Source organism: Bos javanicus, chromosome 4, assembly GCF_032452875.1.
Source record: "Bos javanicus breed banteng chromosome 4, ARS-OSU_banteng_1.0, whole genome shotgun sequence".
Lineage (NCBI taxonomy): Eukaryota > Metazoa > Chordata > Mammalia > Artiodactyla > Bovidae > Bos > Bos javanicus.
Window position 1 is genome coordinate 15996710 of NC_083871.1, and position 19803 is coordinate 16016512.

The 19803-nt window shown below is 41.9% G+C and overlaps 1 protein-coding gene across 2 annotated transcripts in view; it reads right to left on the bottom strand.

Annotated features, from left to right (window-relative positions):
* Nucleotides 1-752: 752 nt before the first annotated feature.
* COL28A1 (collagen type XXVIII alpha 1 chain) overlaps nucleotides 753-19803 on the bottom strand; it is a 179841-nt gene continuing 160790 nt past the window's right edge. For both annotated transcript variants that reach the window (XM_061413527.1, XM_061413526.1), the window contains 3 exons: nucleotides 18931-19088; nucleotides 4988-5189; nucleotides 753-1038 (listed from right to left, as the gene is read on the bottom strand). In XM_061413527.1, coding sequence (XP_061269511.1) covers nucleotides 866-1038; nucleotides 4988-5189; nucleotides 18931-19088 — 533 coding nt within the window. In that variant the 3' untranslated portion in view covers nucleotides 753-865. The remainder of the gene's footprint in view (nucleotides 1039-4987; nucleotides 5190-18930; nucleotides 19089-19803) is intronic.

A 19803-nucleotide genomic window follows, 5' to 3' on the forward strand; every position in this document is an offset into this window, starting at 1 on the left:
CTCCATTGTGTGCTTTTACACATTTTAAAGGAAGAGTAGAAAAAGTTCCTTTATCTTAATTACAATTGTTAAATATATAGCTTAAACATACAACAAAGGCTTTTCTTCCAAATATGTTGGAGTGGGAAACAACAGTTAATAAATTTAAGTCATTTTAATTCAGATTGATTTCTTAATCATTTTCAGGGCAAATAAAGCAAAAATCTAACTACCTATTCCACCCCTGGGGTCACTCATCTTCCAGAACCACTCCATCTTGCTGGGTTTCCCCCAAACAGAGTATCTTTCTTACCTTACCACCATCTCTGCACAAACATACTCTCATCCCTTCTAATGCTCAAAACCAAGTTCTTCCCCACCAGCTACATTTTGCAGCAGGCAGGGGTTTGATGGGTTCAGGGGACTAAGGCAGGTGCTAAGGGACTGGGGGAGCCAGTGGGCGTAGGGTGGTCTGGGGTGGGAGTTTCATGTGACATAAGACGTGCAAAGGAATTAATGGCAATCAGAACCACATTGCAGGTTTTGAAGTAGATAGAACATGTGTACTGAGGTTACATAGCCCGGGGTCAGGCCCCCCAGCCCTGCCACTTTTTATTTGGGTGACAGTAGAGTTCCTAAACTTCTGAGAGTCTCAACATCTTCATCTGTAAAAATAGTTACTAATACCTACATCGTAGCGTGGTTGTAGGATTTGACTGTGTCAGTGCTGTCAGTATACAGTATACAGTATACAAAACTGTCAGTGCTCAGTATACACTCAAATGCGGTGTTTATTTGCATTGGGTGAATATTGAAATTACAGAGATTCTTTCTAGGCTTGTTGATAGAGATGTAGATTTGACTCAGTACAGGGTAATTTACTTGCTCATCCTTGAATGCAGATTTCTTCACACTCCTTTTCGCTGTTGAATCTATTTCCCGAGCCTTTACAGCCACTGAACCAAAAGCGAGCGCAGGAATTGACCTGTTTGTCATAATACCATCGAACCACATATTCACTACAGTTCCCTGGTTGTAGGGGTTCCAGACATCTAGGATCTAGAGTGAGAAAAAAATAGCCAGTTATTATAGGTTTTTCTTTCACTGAACAGTAAAAGCTTTATGAAGCTTTTTCTCTATGCACACTAACATACTAAGAAAGTGTGATTCTAAGTTAAGAAAACATTCCCAAATACCCAAAATATTTCCTCTACCACCTGAAACTTTACTTAAATATACATTCCCCTGAAAACGTTGAAGTTTTTGGTCTTCATGAAATCCCATTAAATGCTTATTTCCCTGAAAGCATAATACTGTGAGCCTTCTTTAGCTTATACTCTTGTGAGTCACCTTGAAATTATTTATTAGTTTTGATAGTTTTTGTGTGGAGATTTTAGGGTTCTCTGTGCCAGTATTGTGTCATCTGCCACTGTCATCTGAGTGACAGTTATTTCTTCCCTTCCAATTGGATATGCTTTATTTCTTTTTCTTGCCTGACTGCTGAGACTGGGACTTCCGGCAGTATCGTTAATAGAAGCTGTGAGAGTAGGCATCCTAGTTTGTTCCTGAATTTAGTGGAAAGGCTCTCATATTTTCACCACTGAGTATGTGAGTTTGCAGAAATGGCCATTTTCTCCTTTTTTTTTTTTCCCAGTTGTGTTTGTAGTTCTTCTCTGATCATTTCATCTTATTTTTGCTTCTCTCATTGTGGTTTGATGACTTTCTTTTGTAGTATGCCTGGATTCCTTTATCTCAACATTTCTTTTAGGGTAGATTTCAGTTCAGTTCAGTTGCTCAGTCGTGTCCGACTCTTTGCGACCTCATGAATCGCAGCATGCCAGGCCTCCCCGTCCATCACCAACTCCCAGAGTTCACCCAAACTCATGTGCATCAGGCTGGTGACGCCATCCAGCCATCTCATCCTCTGTTGTCCCCTTCTCCTTCTGCCCCCAATCCCTCTCCGCATCAGGGACTTTTCCAATGAGTCAGTTCTTCGCATCAGGTGGCCAAAGTATTGGACTTTCAGTCTCAGCATCAGTCCTTCCAATGAACACCCAGGACTGGTCTCCTTTAGGATGGACTGGTTGGATCTCCTTGCCGTCCAAGGGACTTGCAAGAGTCTTCTCCAGCACCACAGTTCAAATGCATCAATTCTTTAGCACTCAGCTTTCTTCACAGTCCAATTCTCACATCCATACATGACCACTAGAAAAACCATAGCCTTGACTAGATGGACCTTTGTTGGCAAAGTAATGTCTCTGCTTTACAATATGCTGTCTAGGTTGGTCATAACTTTCCTTCCAAGGAGTAAGCGTCTTTTAATTTCATGGCTGCAGTCACCATCTGCAGTGATTTTGGAGCCCCAAAAAATAAAGGTTGACACTGTTTCCACTGTTTCCCCATCTATTTCCCATGAAGTAATGGGACCAGATGCCATGACCTTCGTTTTCTGAATGTTGAGCTTTAAGCCAACTTTTTCACTCTCCTCTTTCACTTTCAGTATTGCTTAATTCTTTTAGTTTTTGCTTGTCTGAGAAATTCTGCATCTCTCCTTCTGTTCTAAGTGGTAATATCGCTGTGTAGAGTATCCTAGGTTGTGGGTTTTCCCTTTCAGCCCTCTACATCATGTCACTCCCTCTGGCCTGCAAACTTTCTGCAGAGAAATCAGCTGATAGCCTTATGGGGATTCCCTTGTATATGACTCTGTTTTTTTTTTTTTTTTCCTCTTGCTACCTTTAGATTTCTCTCTTTAACTTTTGCTATTTTAATTATAGTATGTCTTGGTGTGGGTCTGTTGGGTTCACCTTGTTTGGGACCCCCTGTGCTTCCTGTACCTGGATCTGTTTCATTCTTCAGATTTGTGAAGTTTTCAGCAGTAATCTCAGCAAATGCATTTTTGATCCTCTTCTGTCTCTCTTTTCCCTTTTGATGCAAATGTAGGTATGTTTGATGTTACCCCCAGAGGTCTCATATGTTGCATTTGTTTTTTGTTTTTGTCTATCTGTTGTTCTGATTGGGCAATTTCTATTATTCTATCTTCCGGATCACTTATGTGTTCTTCTGTGTCATTTATTCTGTTCTTCATTCCGTCTAGAGTATTATTTATCTCAGATATTGAATTATCTGTTCCACTTGTCTTATTTATGGTTTCTAGTTATTAAAATGACTTGTATTCAGATCATTTCTCTTCCCTAATTAGCATTTTTATTACCAATGATTTGAATTCTTTATGTCATAAGTTGCTTATTTATGTTTCATTGTTTTTTATTTTTTTTCCGGGGGTTTGCTCTCTTGTTCTTTCAATGGACAGTAGTTCCTCTGCCTTTTCATCTTCCCTAACGGTCCCTGTCTGTGAATCTAGATGAGACTGTTACCTGTTTTGGCTCTGAAGAGGTTTTCCTATGTGGGAGTGTCCCTGTGCGATCTCCATGTGCCCAGGGCCGTTTGTGGGAGAGCTGGATTTGATGTGGATGCCAGCCCCATCTTTCCTCAGGGTGTGCTGACAGCTGCCATTTGGGTAAGGGAGCAGGGCTGGCGATGGAGACGCTGGAACTGGAGCCGGCTGTGAGGCCCAGTGTCTTCTCTGCTCAGTGGCCGTCACCACCCTGTCAGGGGCAGGACCTGCTCCCAAGTTGCTGGAGTAGAAGCCCTGAGGATCAGGCTTGAGCTGACTCTTCGCCCTTTAAAGTGTGTGTTTTTCCTTCTCCCTACTCTGGGATTTTTGCTCCAAAGGAAGAGAGTTCTGAAGCAAGTGGGGCTCGTGTGCTCTGACCATTCACACATCTGTAGTTTGGCTCAAAGGCACGCCACAGTCTCGTCTTTCCTGCTGTTGTGGCCACCCGAGATCTAGTGCTCGGCTGTAGCATGGAGTGAGTGGGGCTGGAATGCTCCCTCCTCTTGGGCTGGGGCATGCAGCAAGGTAGTCCTGGGAATTCTAGCAGCTGTGCTGCAGTCAGAATCTGGGCTGCTTCTGGGGGGCTGCTTGAATACAGGCCAACGGTGGCTGCTCTCTTTATATCACAATTTTCTTTTAAAAAGATCATCTTTTACAGAACAATAAAAACATGACCTTCTAATGTCAGTTGACAAGTTTTGGAAACACTTCCACTTCTCCAAAAAATATAAAAAATTAAGCTAAGTAGAGCTACAATAATAAAGCCATTTGTTAAATTCCTTTTTTTATTTCATGGTTGTCCTTAGTCCCTTGGTTAGTATTTCTTACGGAGAAAGTAATGCCAAGGTGAGAAAATTCCTGAAAAAGGCCAAATAGATGCTTGCTGCCTGATACTTGTGTTTTGCGCAATAGTTTACATGCCGTAAGCTTCATTTCTCAATAGCAGAACAAGCCCTTTCTCCATCTGCCATAATCATTTCCCCAGATTTGAAGTATATCTCAACCAATGTATTTTCTAAAACTGACCGCTAACTTTGCCTCTTTGGCCAAGTGGAAATGAGCAGTGGATTCTATCTCCCTCCAGTCTTAAAAAACAATAACTAAGTGATGTCTGTTTCAAGCCAACCTAAGCTGCTTGGGGACAAGAAAATTGTCTCTCTTGCATGTTCTTTAGAAACTACATATGTAGTGATTAATTTTTATGGATATTGACGCCATAGACAATATGTTGGGGAATCGGAACGTAGATTCTAGCTTCTTTCTCTTTCTTCCACCCAGGGGTCAAAGCTTCAAATGTCTACAGGCGTGAAGGTTCCAAGTAAGACAATAGGGGATGGTAGGAGCTGTGGTGAACATGAGACCAGCATCCTCTCTAAAGGCATTCACATTTTAACAGTAACAGTAAGCACTCTAAGACCTTTACAAGTTTTGATCAAATTTGTTCCACGACCAGTCTGTTCTCCAATTCTATATATAATACAATGAAAAGCTTCTTCTGTCCTGCCTGTTTAGAATCAGAACATGCTCCCTCTGCCTCTGGATGAAATTTTAGAGACCATCCTTTTGGTGCCTTATTATTACGGATACAGCAGCTGATGGACAGAAATCTCTTACCTTTGTGCACAAAATTTTCTGGCTCTAAGTTCGAAGTGGAACTCGGAGCTCTGGTTTCCAGGCCCTTTGCCTGATCCTCAGGAGGCCTGGGCAGTGGCCCCGGGATGGTGGCAGCCTCAGGTGAAGGAGTGGTGGCCGGGCTGGCAGCCCAGGTCCTCTCTGAAGGCTCATTCTCTCTGTCCTGGGCCCCGGAGACATGCACCTGCACAAAGAATCCAGAGCTTTGAAGCTGGTGATATCAAGTCAAGAAGGCGAGTTTGCTTTGGGGAAGATTTAAAGTCCAGCACTCCAGCTTCTCCCCAGTTTTTCAATGTTAGTTATTTCAGTAAAAGCTCAGGAAGTGATGCCTCGCCTCTATGTCAGGCATCCCCGAATACCTGAGTTATGCATTTTCTGACCACCTCATGCAGGTGTAAGTGTGTGTACGTGCGCACGCGCACACACACACACACACACACACACGTCCTGCTGCTAGGCACAAATGCTTTTCTTCTGGGCCTTTCAGAGAGATCTACCTGCAGGGCATAAAGCGAGTGAGTTTGAGAGGAGTTTCATCTTCATCCTTTTCTTAGTCAGTTGTATGAAGAGGGAAAATAATCACTATTTCTTTAACGTTTTTTTTTCATGGCCTTTTCCTCTCTGTTTTCTAACACTAGAGAGCTTAACAATATATTCCAAAATCTCTACCACAAACTCAACCAATGTTGAGATTGGGAACTGGAGTGACAGAGGCCGATAATGCAGCTAAAATAAAAACAAGAGCATCACTTCTCATCTCATCCTATTATCTGGACCCAGCAAATGCCAAATGCTGCAGGATGTAGCTTCTAAGAAGCTCTGGGAAATGTATGCTAGCTAAGGAATGAAGGATTATAATTTCAAAAGCAAGTTTTCTGAACTAAGAATTCTAAGTTTCATCTAAATTTATGATATGTAATGAAACAAGAAAGAAAATATGTTTTAGTTAAAAAAAACAAAAAACAGTCAGGCCAGTTATTCTTGCCTACAGTTGCCCGGAGCTAGAACAATCTTTCATGGTCCAATTAAGTTCTTTTTCTTTTCCTCTTGGATCCCAGCTACACGGAATTGAATGGATCATTTATTTCAGTCCTAGCACAGTGTGGCCATTTATCCTTGCAAGGCCCTCTCTTGTTTGTTTGTGTTTATTTGTTTATTTAAATAAGCAAACCTGTGAACTAGGTAAAGTTGTTTTTGCTGCTTTCTCACCTGTGGTTCGTGTCATCTTGTGACCAGAGCCAGCTGTCATCATTAGCTGCTCTCTGCCATCTAAGATGTTCCACCGCTTTTGATTCTGTGTACAAATACAATACTTTGGCCACCCGATGTGAACAGCCAGCTCGTTGGGAAGGACCCTGATGCTGAGAAAGATTGAAGGCAGAAGGAGTAGAGGGCAACAGAAGTTGAAATTGTTTGGAGGGTACCACCAATTCAATGGACATGAACTTGGGCAAATTCTGGGAGATGGTGACAGAGAGGGAAGCTTGGCGTACTGCAGTCCATGAGGGTCACAAAGAGTTGACATGACTTGGCTGCTGAACAACAACAACATACACACACATACACACACACGCACACACACATACACACAGTGGGGAAGGGCTAGTTAACTTTATTACTCATGTATGTATGTTTTTATGGCAATTAAGTGATTATCAGAGCAAATGTTTCCATTAGGACTGATCTGGTCATCAGCATATGTAAAGGGCACTCAATTCAAATGCCATAGTGGCATTTCACTAACCACAGACACATTTTTTGGTACAAATGGAGGTAAAACTGTGGGTCACTTGGCGTTCCTCTTTCTTTCAGAATGATCTTGTATATACCAGTGACAATTTGAATATGAACTTTGTTATATTCGTAGAACTAGAGAATTGTAAGATTAGGGGAAGCCTTTATCAGTACTTCATTTTCTACAGGGGAGTCTAAAGCACCAATTAATAATTAATGATCTAAAACTTCCCCCAAATTATTGGAAAGCTAGTGGCAAAACTAGAAATCCCTTTTTCAGGAAAGAAATACTGAGGCTTTTAGGTTTGTTTGTTTTTTTTTTAACTTGTATATATTTCATATTAAGCCAAACTAAGTTAAAATCTTTGACTGAGAAGTAGTTTATCAAACATCACGAAGACAACAGACTTTAGGGCTACACTTGAGATATACTGTCTGTCGAGAGAGAATGTCCCTTTGAAGAAGTTCCCTAGACAGTGCAGTTCTCTTAAAGGAATAACTCAGCCCCAGTAGCCATCTCGTTCAAGCCTCATGGCCTCATAAGTTATTCTCTGCTTCTTGGAAGTCTAGGAGTGTATGCTTCTTTCTCAGTTACATCATCATGTGGGAATTTTGACTACTAGAGCATTATACCTCAAGTTCTAGAACAAGTGAATTTTTTTTCCATAAATGAGAATAATTTTATCTTTTGGCTCCAGGGGACTTCAGTTTATTTAAATAAATACATAATTGTTTGCCATTTTTATGACTTTCTTATTGCAAAAGCAAATGTGTTCATTGAAGGGAATTTACAAAATTCCCTGGACAAGCAACAGGAAGAAACTAGAAATCACAAGTGATTCCACCTCCCAGAAATAATTGTTGTTGACACTCAGATGGTTTATCCCCCACCCCATCTTTTTTTTTTTTTTGATATGCATGTGTATTTTTTAAGAAAATATATACTGTATGTTGGTTTTCTGTTTTTTTTTAATATATATTATGCTTCCATATATTTTACTGTGGCTCCATAATACCATTTTGAATACAGAATATACATAACTACAGTGGTAATTTTTAGCATTTAATTTGCTTTTTTTTTGTTTTTCTGTGAGAAGCTACATGGCTCATTCAGATCAAACAACACACATATTTGAACCTTCTGAGACAAAGTTCCCTCCAAAAATGTTTTACCAATTTGTACTCTCACTAGTAAGTGTCTTTCCTTAAACTATTACCATTTATGAGACATTCTGATTGGAAAAGGAGAAAAAGCTTGATAGGTCCTTCAACTGATCTACATAGCCCTGCCGGCCTGTACTCTTACTACCCCCAGTACATCTGGCTCTGACCTTCCACTCCCTCCTCCTCCTCATTCTGCCTCAAGCTCTCAAAGTCAGCCTGCTTGCCCCAGCAGGAAGTGTTTGTCCCCAGCAGCAAAAGCCAGCCAGCACGAAGTTGCCCTGTCCAGAAGGTGCATGGTACCTTCCAGGGCTCCACGCTTGGCCCTGATCATGCAGAAGTTAACCTTTAATCCTATCCTCTCGATCATTTCTTATTTCACATGTGTAAATATCACTTCCCTGATAAGCCAAACCACATTTCTCTCTCTTTCTCTTTTTTCCCTTCCTTCCTGCCTTTGCTTCTTTATTTAAAATCTTTATAGCATGGAAGAGTAAATATTTGCCACTGGGTAAGTTCAGAATGAGTAAGAGAGAGAGACAAAAAGGGAGAGAGATGGGATTGGGGGACACTTTAGATTCATTATTCAATTCCTCTAGGCTTTACTGTTTATTTTATTTTTGGCTGTGCACTGCGTGGTATGTGAAATCTTAGTTCCCAGACTAGGGATTGAACCTGTGGCCCCTGTACTGGAAGCAGAGCAGAGTCCTAACCACTGGACCATCCGGGAATTCCCTCCTCTAGGCTTTAATGTCATCATTTTAAAATAGGGAAAGATTAGACCCTAACATAAAGCTCCACTATTTTGGCAACCTGGTGTGAAGAGCCGACTCATTGAAAAAGACCCTGATGCTGGGAAAGATTCAGGGCAGGAGGAGAAAGGGGCAACAGAGGATGAGATGGTTAGCTGGTATCATCCACTCAGTGGACATGAGTTTGAGCAAACTCCGGGAGATAGTGAAGGACAGGGAAGCCTGGCATGCTGCAGTCCATAGGGTCGCAAAGAGTCAGATACAAGTGAGCAACTGAACAACAATACCTTCCAACTCTGAAAGCGAGATGTGAGCAGCCCCAGATTTTACTGGTAGAATACACACCAAACTCATGATAATGGCTGCTTCTGGAGAGAAGAGGAGGAGAAAGAGACTCTAAAGGAAAATAGCAAGGACTTTCTCTGAAGCAAGAGTGATGAACAAAGGGAAACACCGGTTATATCTGGGTGGTGGGCTTGCCAATGTTTGCTATATGCCTTCTCTGTTGTTGTTATTTTTTTATAAATCTTAACCCTAAACACAACAAGCTGCCTCTCAGCTCTGCACATTTCTGCTCCTGCCATACACCGACCTGCCTTGGAGGAGACGAATGTTCCCAGCACCAAGCTGGGCACACACAGTAAAACACGGCAGAGGATCTGGGGCCTGTGAGGGCTGACACCTGGACGCTGGGCCTGCTCCGTGCAGCTGGACAGGCAGATGTGTAAGATCGGTCCCTTCCAGCCTCAGTGCAGATCTTTAAGGGGAGAAAACAGATTTCGAGCTGCATCCAAGAACGTGAACGGGTGACCTAAAGGAGGATTACTAACCAGACACCACACTATTCCAGAGCATCCTTTGGTTTCTGACTTCCAGACACTTTCCTCATAATTCATTACCCTGAACCTTGCTTATATTATAGACAAGCTCTTTGAACCTGAGCTCCTGTCTCCCCTGGACAGATGCCAGTGATCAAGTACATTGGCTCATGTGCTCAGACTTAGCTTTTCCCAGAAGCGCAGAGCCACGTTGCTCCCAGGGAGCTGTGGGGCTCCTACACCTGCCAGCTGGCTCCACTGCCCATGCCTTCAAGGTATCTGGCTTCTAGGTTCTGACCTTGACTGGCCCTTCCTAGAAAATAGTGCTTCTTAGCCAGGTCTCTCGACACTCCAGCACTGAATACTCTGTCTGCATTTAAGGTTGCTGAGGACTGTGGGGAGCACCTTGAGTTTGGGCTGTGCCTCCCTGGATCGCCTGCAGCTTTCCTAGAGGTAAACTGCAGGATTTTATTCTGTTTAAGGCTTCTCATACATTAGTATAATGTCCTTCATTCTGGCATTGCCCAGGAAAGGTTGTTGACTGTTTCTAATGACATATTTTACAAAAGAATATTCTGGGAATAATGCCTTATTGTACAAATGAGGAAGCTTTAAGAAACAGGTGATTCATGCAATGTTAGGTTGCTGTCAGATCTCATTTCTAAGATATCTTTCATTGTGAAATACACTATAAAATTAAGCCTAGAAAAAGACCACAACTAAGTAGATGCATATTAATCTCTGAAATAACAAAGTAGAAGTACAAACTTTGGAGACAAGGATTTAACTTCAGAATTGAAACTTGAGTCAGTCAAGTTTGCTGACTTCCAGATCTGGGGTATTATTTTCTAGATCAGTTTGCAATATGCTACTTTTTTCTTCTCCATAGGAGAGAAACATCTTACATACTGAGGCTTCTAAGTCTATGATAAGCAATATATGAGGTTTCCACAGGCACATCACCTGGAAATTCTAATAATTAGGTATTGTTCAGTTTAATTTGAGTTTTTTTGACTACCACAATGAGGGAGTATTAATTGTACTTTATAAACAAATAAATTATAGTATTGACCAATATAGCCATATCCGTATATGTGGCTTAATCAAGGCCACTTACAAAAACTAGGTCTGATTTCAGGAAATCAACTTAATTTTCATGTCAGTGGAGAAACTAAACTAATATTAGGCTTAGTCTCAAGTGTTTTGAAAGTTTAAAAAGTCTTTGTGTTTTGAAAGTATTGATTATGGCCTTTGAGTATGCCTGAATAGGTTACTTCATTCAATAATGAGTATAGGATGATTGAGCAACCTATAAAATTTTACTTGAATAAGACATATGGAGAAAATATAGATGCACCCAAATATTTGTCTTTTTCCTAATCTGCCATGGATGCTCAGTACCAAGTTAAGATATAGGCCATCACAGACAGGTTTTTAAGAAAATTCAGCCAAAATGGAATCATATGTATGAGAAATATTAACAATTCAATGATGTTATTTTTAAAAGGGCAAAAAAAAATAAAATGACTCTATCAGCAAGTAATGGATAAACTGAAGAGTATATAGAAAAGAGAGATATGATAAGAGTTTTGAGACCATATTATTAAATACTGATCAGAAATGATGAGGCCCTGATCTAAGGCAGTAGAGATGTTAGTGAGAAGAAAAGAGTTGAGAACATAGGTCAAGGGGTGATAACAGACCAGAGATGACAGTTCCAATGAGTGTGAAAGATACAGTGAGAGCAGAGCTCCAGGTGTGGCTCAGGTTTCTTGCTCGATACCCAGCTGGTTGGAGGGACTATATTGTATGAAGGAAATCCACTGCTGTGTTCAGCATGGTGAACACATTTCACATTGCGTGCCTGCAGGACACCCAGAAGATGATGTACACAGACAATCAAAATGTGTATCTGGGACCCAGGAGAAAGGCCTGGAGTGGGGCTGCAGATTTGAGAACTGTTAGCACACATGGCTTTGAAACTTAGAGAATATGGAATAAGAGAAGTAGGCCAAGAACAGATCTCAGAAAGATGGAGTTTAATGCTAAGGGGTAAACAGAGAAAGAAAAACCCCAAAAGCAATTGAGAAAGAATGCTCAGAAGGAGGACCGGGAGAAAGAGGACTTGCAAAATCAAAAATCAGCAGTGACAGGGTGATATATGCAAAAGAGAAATCAGGTAAGAACAGGATGATAAGGATCTAGCAATGAGAGGGTTGTTGGTGACTTTTGCAGCAGCAGGGCTTCAGTGACACAGTCGAGGCAGCAACCTTACTTTGGAGGGCTTCCCAGAGGAATGGAAGTGAATGGAAGTGAGGAAACAGAGCGAAAGCCAGGGGGAGATAGGGAGGGTGCAGGTGGGGACATGAGTAGCAGAGATTGGCCTGTGGAATAACTTTATTATATAAAGATAGAGATAGGATAGAATCACAGTTGACATAAGAATTATGGATTAGGGAAGGTTTTAGATGGGAGAGTCTGAAGCCTGTTTGCTGCCTCTGGGGAAGGAGTTGGAAGTGTTGCCAGGGAAGGACACCACAGGGAAGGAAGGTCCTGGTTTCAGAAGAGGCAGAAGGGAATAGATAGGCCCCAGAGCACAGTAGGGGACAAGTGGGTGCCACATCAGAGTGGAGGCGAGAGTCCACAGTCAGGTCTGAGAGAAAGGACACGTCCAATTCCAGCATCCAGGCAGGACCTGCCTAGGGCTGCGGTTCTCAGAATACTGTCAGTGGAACCCTGGTTTCAGAGTGGCCCTCTTTATTTTTTAATTAATTTTTACTGGCGTAACACTTTACAGTGTTAGTTTCTACTGTACAGTAAAGTGAATCATCCATAAGACATATATCCACTCCCCTTTGGATTTCCTTCCCATTCAGGTCACCACAGTGCATTGAGTAGAGTTCCCTGTGCTATATAGTATCTTATCATTAGTTATCTATTTTTATACATAGTATCAATAGAATATATGTTTCAATCCCAATCTCCCAATTCCTCACATCCACCCTTTCCCCGTTGGTATCCATATATTTGTTCTCTACGTCCGGGTTTCTATTTCAGCTTTGCACGTAGGGTCATCTATACCATTTTTTTAGATTCCACATATATGCGTTAATATAGGGTATTTATTTTTCTCTTCCCAACTTAGCTCTGAATGACAGTCTCCAGGTCCATCCATGTTTCCACAGATGACCCAATTTCGTTCCCCTTTATAGAAGTGGCCCTCTTTAGAATGGATCTTGAGATGGAGTTAGAACAAGTAAGCGTTGTGGGGAAAGGAGAGTAAGAGATCAAAGAGGTAGACTGAAAATAGAGATGAAGATCTTTGAGCAGCTTACATGATCATGGCAGAAGGGGAGAACTGAGGCCAGTGGCATGGGGACGAGGGATAGGGTCTCTCTAACAGGATACACAGAGAGGGCGGGCAGCTAGTGGAGTCAGCCTGCTGTATTAGCTTTTTGTAATTGACTTCAGTACAGAGCATCCATTACTTCCACGGAAATGAGGAAGCTGTATGCTCAGCTTAAGGCTGGCACTGGACTATGCATCAGGACCACATCATATAAAAGGAGAGGACTTGGGGCTCCCCCTCTGCCTCCACCCTCTGTCCACCCCATGCAGGAGCTACTCAGAGGGCCTCTTCCCACACCAGCTTGACTGACTTCCCTAGGTTGCTATGGAATCAGTCATTCTTCATAGGAATCCCACAGCCTCCTTTCTACAGAGAGGGAAAAAAAAAAAAAAAAAACCTTTGCTGCCAGTTACCTAAGTTGTTTGCAATCTGGGAACAATTTTTCATCTTACAAAAAAGGAGTTTTGTGGAAAAGGTAGACAGGGATTCTTTCCTTTCTACTCTTTCAAGGGGAAAAAAAATCTGAAATCTTGTTGCAAGAAACTGGCTCCAGCGAATGGGCCCTGTGCACTGACATTATTTATTAATCCATTTAGAATGACAAACAGTGACTTCATGCAGGAAATTCATATACTTGTTTGCTTAGTGGTCCATTACTGGTTATGGCCACTTGGTCTGATTAAATGATGTTTACTTGATTTGATTGCCCTGCTCCAGTTTATATCCAGGAAATCTTTCTCCAGCTGGCCACACCCTGAAACAAGGAAAGAACATGAAGTGCCAACATTGTTAATCCCATAAAAGATAAGGATTTCTTATGTATACAGTCTTTTGAATCGCAGTATAATTGATGACTTTCCCTAAAGAAAATCTTCAGATTTCTTTTTTAGCCTAACAGTTGGTATAGCCTTCATTTGGTCCTTACGTATTTATTGAGCATCTACTGTGTACAAGATGAAGCACAAGTCTAGGTCCCAAGAGACACAAAGTTTAATTAGATACAAATGTCCTCAAGGAATTCAAATCCATTAGGAAAGTTAGGGTACCTACAAAATTCATTATTAACGATGTAAAATGTGATAGAGTTCAGAAGAAAGTATAAGCTTTCCTGAGATTTCAGGAGAGAGACAGAATAGAACGAATGATGTACATGTCTCGTTTCCTAAGACTGCCCAAAAGGGCAACACAGCAGGAACTGCCAAAGCTTTATGAACTTAGCAGAACCTTGGAAATCCTTCTGCTTTCTATATTTCACAGCACATCTGTTTGTAGGTATTTAGTATACATCATGTTCATTACACAATTAGATAAAATAGTTCAAATGCAAGTCTTTCTTGACTTGAGTCAATCCATTGGCTTACACCACTCACAAAAGAGTAAATAACTGATAACAGATTTTCCTCTAAAAAAATGGATTTTTGCTAGAAAGGAGAGGAAGAAGAAACACTGAGCTTGGTATCTTAAGGAGTGATAAAAGAAAGACAACAGAGAAGGAAATTAGAAACACAAAAAGGACTTCTGACATCATTTATTTTGCAATATTGTCTAGGGTAGGCTTGGGAACAAACTGAGGATTGGAAGGTTTTGACAGATTCATTTTACTTTGGAGGTTTCAATACTATAATTATACTTTTAGATAAAGCATGTGCATTCACGGATATATAAATATGTTTTTGTATTTATGAGTGTTCCCTGGTGGCTCAGACAGTAAAGAATCTGCCTGCAATGCGGGAGAGCTGGGTTTGATCCCTGGGTTGGGAAGATCCCCTGGAGAAGGGAATGGCAACCCACTCCAGTACTGTTGCCTGGAGACTCCCCTTGGACAGAGGAGCCTGGTAGGCTACAATCCATGGGGCTGCAAAGAGTCAGACATGACTGAGCAACTAAGAACATATATTATATATACACATGACAGATCTAAGTGTGAATATAAATGCATATATGTTTGTTCAAATTAAATATCTATTAGGATCATTCATTTTTTAAAATTCAGCCTTACTTTAGTGCTTCTGCAAAGAGAGCCAGGGTGAGAAGGCATAGATTCAAGAGAGACTATCCAAGTTCAAGGTCATTACAAACTCCCATTAGGAGTTCATTACAAGCTCCCACTCTCAGTAAGAAGCCCCATAGGGAGATCCAACTGATGCCCACCAGGTAACTCTTGGTGCTGTAAATCTAAGCTATTTTGGATGTACTCTTCGCATGCTCTCCCCTCCCCAGCTACTAGAATGCTTCCTCTGCCATAATCTATTAACGTCACTTGTCTCTCAGGGCATCTAACTTCCTGGGTCACAACACCAGAGTCACAGGGTCTTCTTGCTGCCCCTCATTCTGTGTCATTGCCTTGAATGTCCCTCTGTCACCTCCACTTTGGCACAGATTAAGCCCATTATTTTCCTTCAGAGAATCCTACCCCTACCCTGCCTGCTATATTCTCCATCTCAGTGGATGTTTCAGTCTACCCCATCTCCAAGCTAGAATCCAATCATCATCCCCAAGCCCTCTTCCTAACCTCCACTGACTCTCCAATTCCTGTTCTTTCTACCCAGAAATGGCTTTCCAATCCATGCTTCCTTTTATTCTGGGGCCCCTGTCTTAGTTTAAGGCTTTATTATCTCTCACCTGGACCGTTACTCCTCACATCCCAACCTCCAGTCTCCTCTCCTCCTCCTTCTTCTATTTATCTTTCACCCTGCAACCAAATGTGACTGTACGATCCTTGTTTTTAAAACTCCTCTGCTTTCTTCTGGTTGCCTGGCCTATGGAGGAAGTTCAAGCTCCTTAGTTTGACACATTTATAATTAGCCCTCAAATTATTTGTCCAGTTTTAACTCTCACCCTTTTGCAGGTACACCTTTGGCTCCAGTTAGACTGAACTTGTCCTAATTTCTTAAATGCCATTCCCTATGGATTCCCCCTTTGCCCCTACATGTTCCTTCTTCTTGGAAATACCCTTCCCCCTGCTCTTGCCTTGAAGAACTCTTCAGTTCAGTTCAATTCAGTTCAGTCGCTCAGTCGTGGCCAACTCTTTCCAACCCCATGAATCGCAGCACGCCAGGCCTTCCTGTCCATCACCAACTCCCGGAGTTCACTCAGACTCACATCCATCGAGTCAGTGATGCCATCCAGCCATCTCATTCTCTGTTGTCCCCTTCTCCCCCTGCCCCCAATCCCTCCCAGCATCAGAGTCTTTTCCAATGAGTCAACTCTTCACATGAGGTGGCCAAAGTACTGGAGTTTCAGCTTTAGCATCATTCCTTCCAAAGAAATCCCAGGGCTGATCTTCAGAATGGACTGGTTGGATCTCCTTGCAGTCCAAGGGACTCTCAAGAGTCTTCTCCAACACCACAGTTCAAAAGCATAATTCTTTGGCACTCAGCCTTCTTCACAGTCCAACTCTCACATCCATACATGACCACAGGAAAAACCATAGCCTTGACTAGACAGACCTTTGTTGGCAAAGTAATGTCTCTGCTTTTGAACATGCTATCTAGGTTGGTCATAACTTTCCTTCCAAGGAGTAAGCGTCTTTTAATTTCATGGCTGCAGTCACCATCTGCAGTGATTTTGGAGCCCCAAAAATAAAGTCTGACACTGTTTCCACTGTTGCCCTATCTATTTCCCATGAAGTGATGGGACTGGATGCCATGATCTTCGTTTTCTGAATGTTGAGCTTTAAGCCAACTTTTCCACTCTCCACTTTCACTTTCATCAAGAGGCTTTTGAGTTCCTCTTCACTTTCTGCCATAAGGGTGGTGTCATCTGCATATCTGAGGTTATTGATATTTCTCCCGGCAGTCTTGATTCCAGCTTGTGTTTCTTCCAGTCCAGTGTTTCTCATGATGTACTCTGCATATAAGTTAAATAAGCAGGGTGACAATATACAGCTTTGATGGACTCCTTTTACGTAATCTTAAAACTTAGCTCAATACCAGCTCCTCTGTAAAGCCTTACATTACTCTGTCCTGATATTAATCTGCAGCATCTCTTGAGCTTCCTCCATAGCTCTGCTAAAGTTCTTAATACTCCCTGTACTCATCCATTCTCTGAGAGACCATGGACTTCTGCTGGGTAGGAACTGTACCTTAAGATCCACCCTTGAGCACCACAGTAAATGATCAGTACATCTCACCGGAACTCATTGATTTTGAGGAGAGCTCTGTTTAGACACTGCTTGCTGGATGAAACCTGAGTTTGTTCTTGTATAGGTAGTTTTTAGAAAGAAACATGGATTGATTAGGGCCAGGACAAAGAGATAAATCACAGGAGAAGGAGAAGATAGACTGTGTACATTATTGCCTATAATTTACTTTCAAATGCTTAATAAAGACCAGGGTTGGCAAACCCCTATGGGCTGAATGTGAATCTTCACCTGTTTTGGGAAATAAGTTTTATCTGAACATAGCCATGTTCATTCATTGCAGTACTGGCTATGACTCCTTTTGCATTTCTAAGGCAGAGTTGAGTCACTGCAACAGAGATGAAGTGGCCTGCAAAATCCCAAATCTTTCCTATATCAGTTCAGTTCAGTCGCTCAGTCGTGTCTGACTCTTTGCGGCCCCATGAACTGCAGCATGCCAGGCCTCCCTGTCCATCACCAACTCTCAGAGTCTACCCAAACTCATGTCCATATAGCCCTTCACAAAAAGGGTTTATTGACCCCCTGATATAGACCATGTGGTATAAGTGTGTGTTAATTTAAATCTACAATCCAGGGGTTGTCTGTTGCCCTAATCAGAATTACCCATATTGAAGTTGGTTAGTATTTAATCAAATAGATTACAGACCTTTCTGACCTTTTTTGATATCATATAAAAATCTTGTGAGTCCTGTAATTTGTCCCCATAGGAATGGCAGCAGGGTCTTTCCTGGCATCAGGGTCTTTTTCAATAAGTTGGCGGATTCTGGGAAAGATTGAGGGCAGGAGGAGAAGGGAACAACAGAGGACGAGATGGTTGGATGGCATCACCGACCCAATGGACCTGAGTCTGAGCAAACTCCAGGAGATAGTGGAGGACAGGGAAATCTACTGTGCTACAGGCCGTGGGGCGGCAAGGAGTCAGACAACTTAATGACTAAACAACAACAACAGGAATAGCATCCTCAGCCTGACTCCTGAATGGTCCTGCATTCACCTACTAGTCTGGGGGTTTCTCAAGTCTTCAGTTCCTAGTCAGTTAGTGGAATCCTAATACTTGAACATTGTTGCACTGGTTCAAAATAAATCTTCCATGTCTTTGAAGACTTCATAAAAGGACACCACAGGGGGAGTTCATTGAGCTTATAAAATACGGACACTGCTGTGTACTTGCTTGCCAGACCATGTCTATGCATGTGATAGACATCGGTTCACACCAGCTTTAGTTGTGAGTTGGTGGGAAAGAGACTACATCACTCACCCACTGGTAATTATGAGAGGCTCTCCAGTTCTAACCTAAAAGAAACTTATGAGTTGCTTGTGACCCATGGCTGAGGTCAGTGCTCAGAGGCTTGCTCTAAGGACATCACCTTTGTCTCAATACATTAAGGAGGTAGTTCTCTCATACACACATGATTGGGGAGCTCTGAAATGAAGCATCCGCCTTGTGCCACATGCATGCATAGCTTCCCTCCCTGTCCCTGCCCTGGGTGCAGGCAGGGGAAGCTAAGTGAGCAAGAGGGCGGGCGGGAGGGAGAGAGAGTGCAGACAGAGCATGTGTGCACTTGCCAGAAACTTGAAAGGGTGCAAAGTGTGCAGTGGATACACAGACGGATGGGGAGATTTGCAACCCAGTACAGAAAGATGATTCGGATAGTGTCGTATTGATCTGTTCTAGTGAACATGATTACTTTTGACACTGGCAGGGGTATAATATAAAAATATTATTTGTAGCATATAATAAATAAGTATAAAACATGGAAATGTCTATCTGTCTCATATTCATGCTCATAAACCCCAGGGCTATTTCAGAACTAGAAATCTAGAAACAGAAGGCTAATATTTAGAGCCAAGGACCTGAAACTATCCATACCTCAGTTGATTCTTGAAAGCTCAGGACAAGATGGTCTTCAATGTAGAGCAGACAGAATATATCATTTTAGGCTCACAAATTGAGCAAGATGGTTACTTACAGACTCAGAAATGTCTTTCTGGGGCTCTGGAGTGGATTCATGGCGTTCTTCCCCCGATATCCCAAATCCAGGTTGAAGCGGTGAGGAACCCAAAATATGAAAGAGGTAGGCTTCGAAATCCTCACAACTTTTTGTAAATAATTTTTGCTTCAGGGTATCTTTTAAAAAAGAGAAGTAGAGAAGGGTTTGGAGGAGCAATGAAACATTACTCAAATCCGTTTATTATAAAGATCTTCTGCACTCTCCACTTGCCCAGCACTTGAAGTCAACCACTAGGAGAGCTAAGTTTTTAAAGCATTTTTACATCATCTGTAAGAGGCCATCTAAAATAATTTAATGTAATAATATAGAATGGCCCAACTGAAGCTGAAGCTCCAATACTTTGACTACCTGATATGAAGAACTGGCTCTTTGGGAAAAACCCTGATACTGGGAAAGATTGAAGGCAGGAGGAGAAGAGGACGACAGAGGATGAGAAGGTTGGATGGTATCACTGACTCAATGGACATGAGTTTGAGCAAACTCCAGGAGATTGTGAAGGACAGGGAAGCCTGGCGTGCTGCAGTCCACAGGGTTGCAAAGAGTCAGACACGACTTAGTGACTGAACAACAACAAATGGTCCCAATAGGCAAACAGATGACTTAAATTCATTTTATCCAGAGGGAACTACCCTGTGGAAGGGGCGAGTCTCACCCATAATAAGTTTACCAGGCAATTAGCTCTGATTTTGGAGACTGCAAAAGACAAACCAGTCCCAAAATATACCCCTCACGTTAGTAACTTCTTTGGTTGAGATGCCAAAGCTCTTCAGTTATTAAAATATAACTTGTCTGAAATGCTTAATATTCTGGCCATTTCTAACACATTAACTG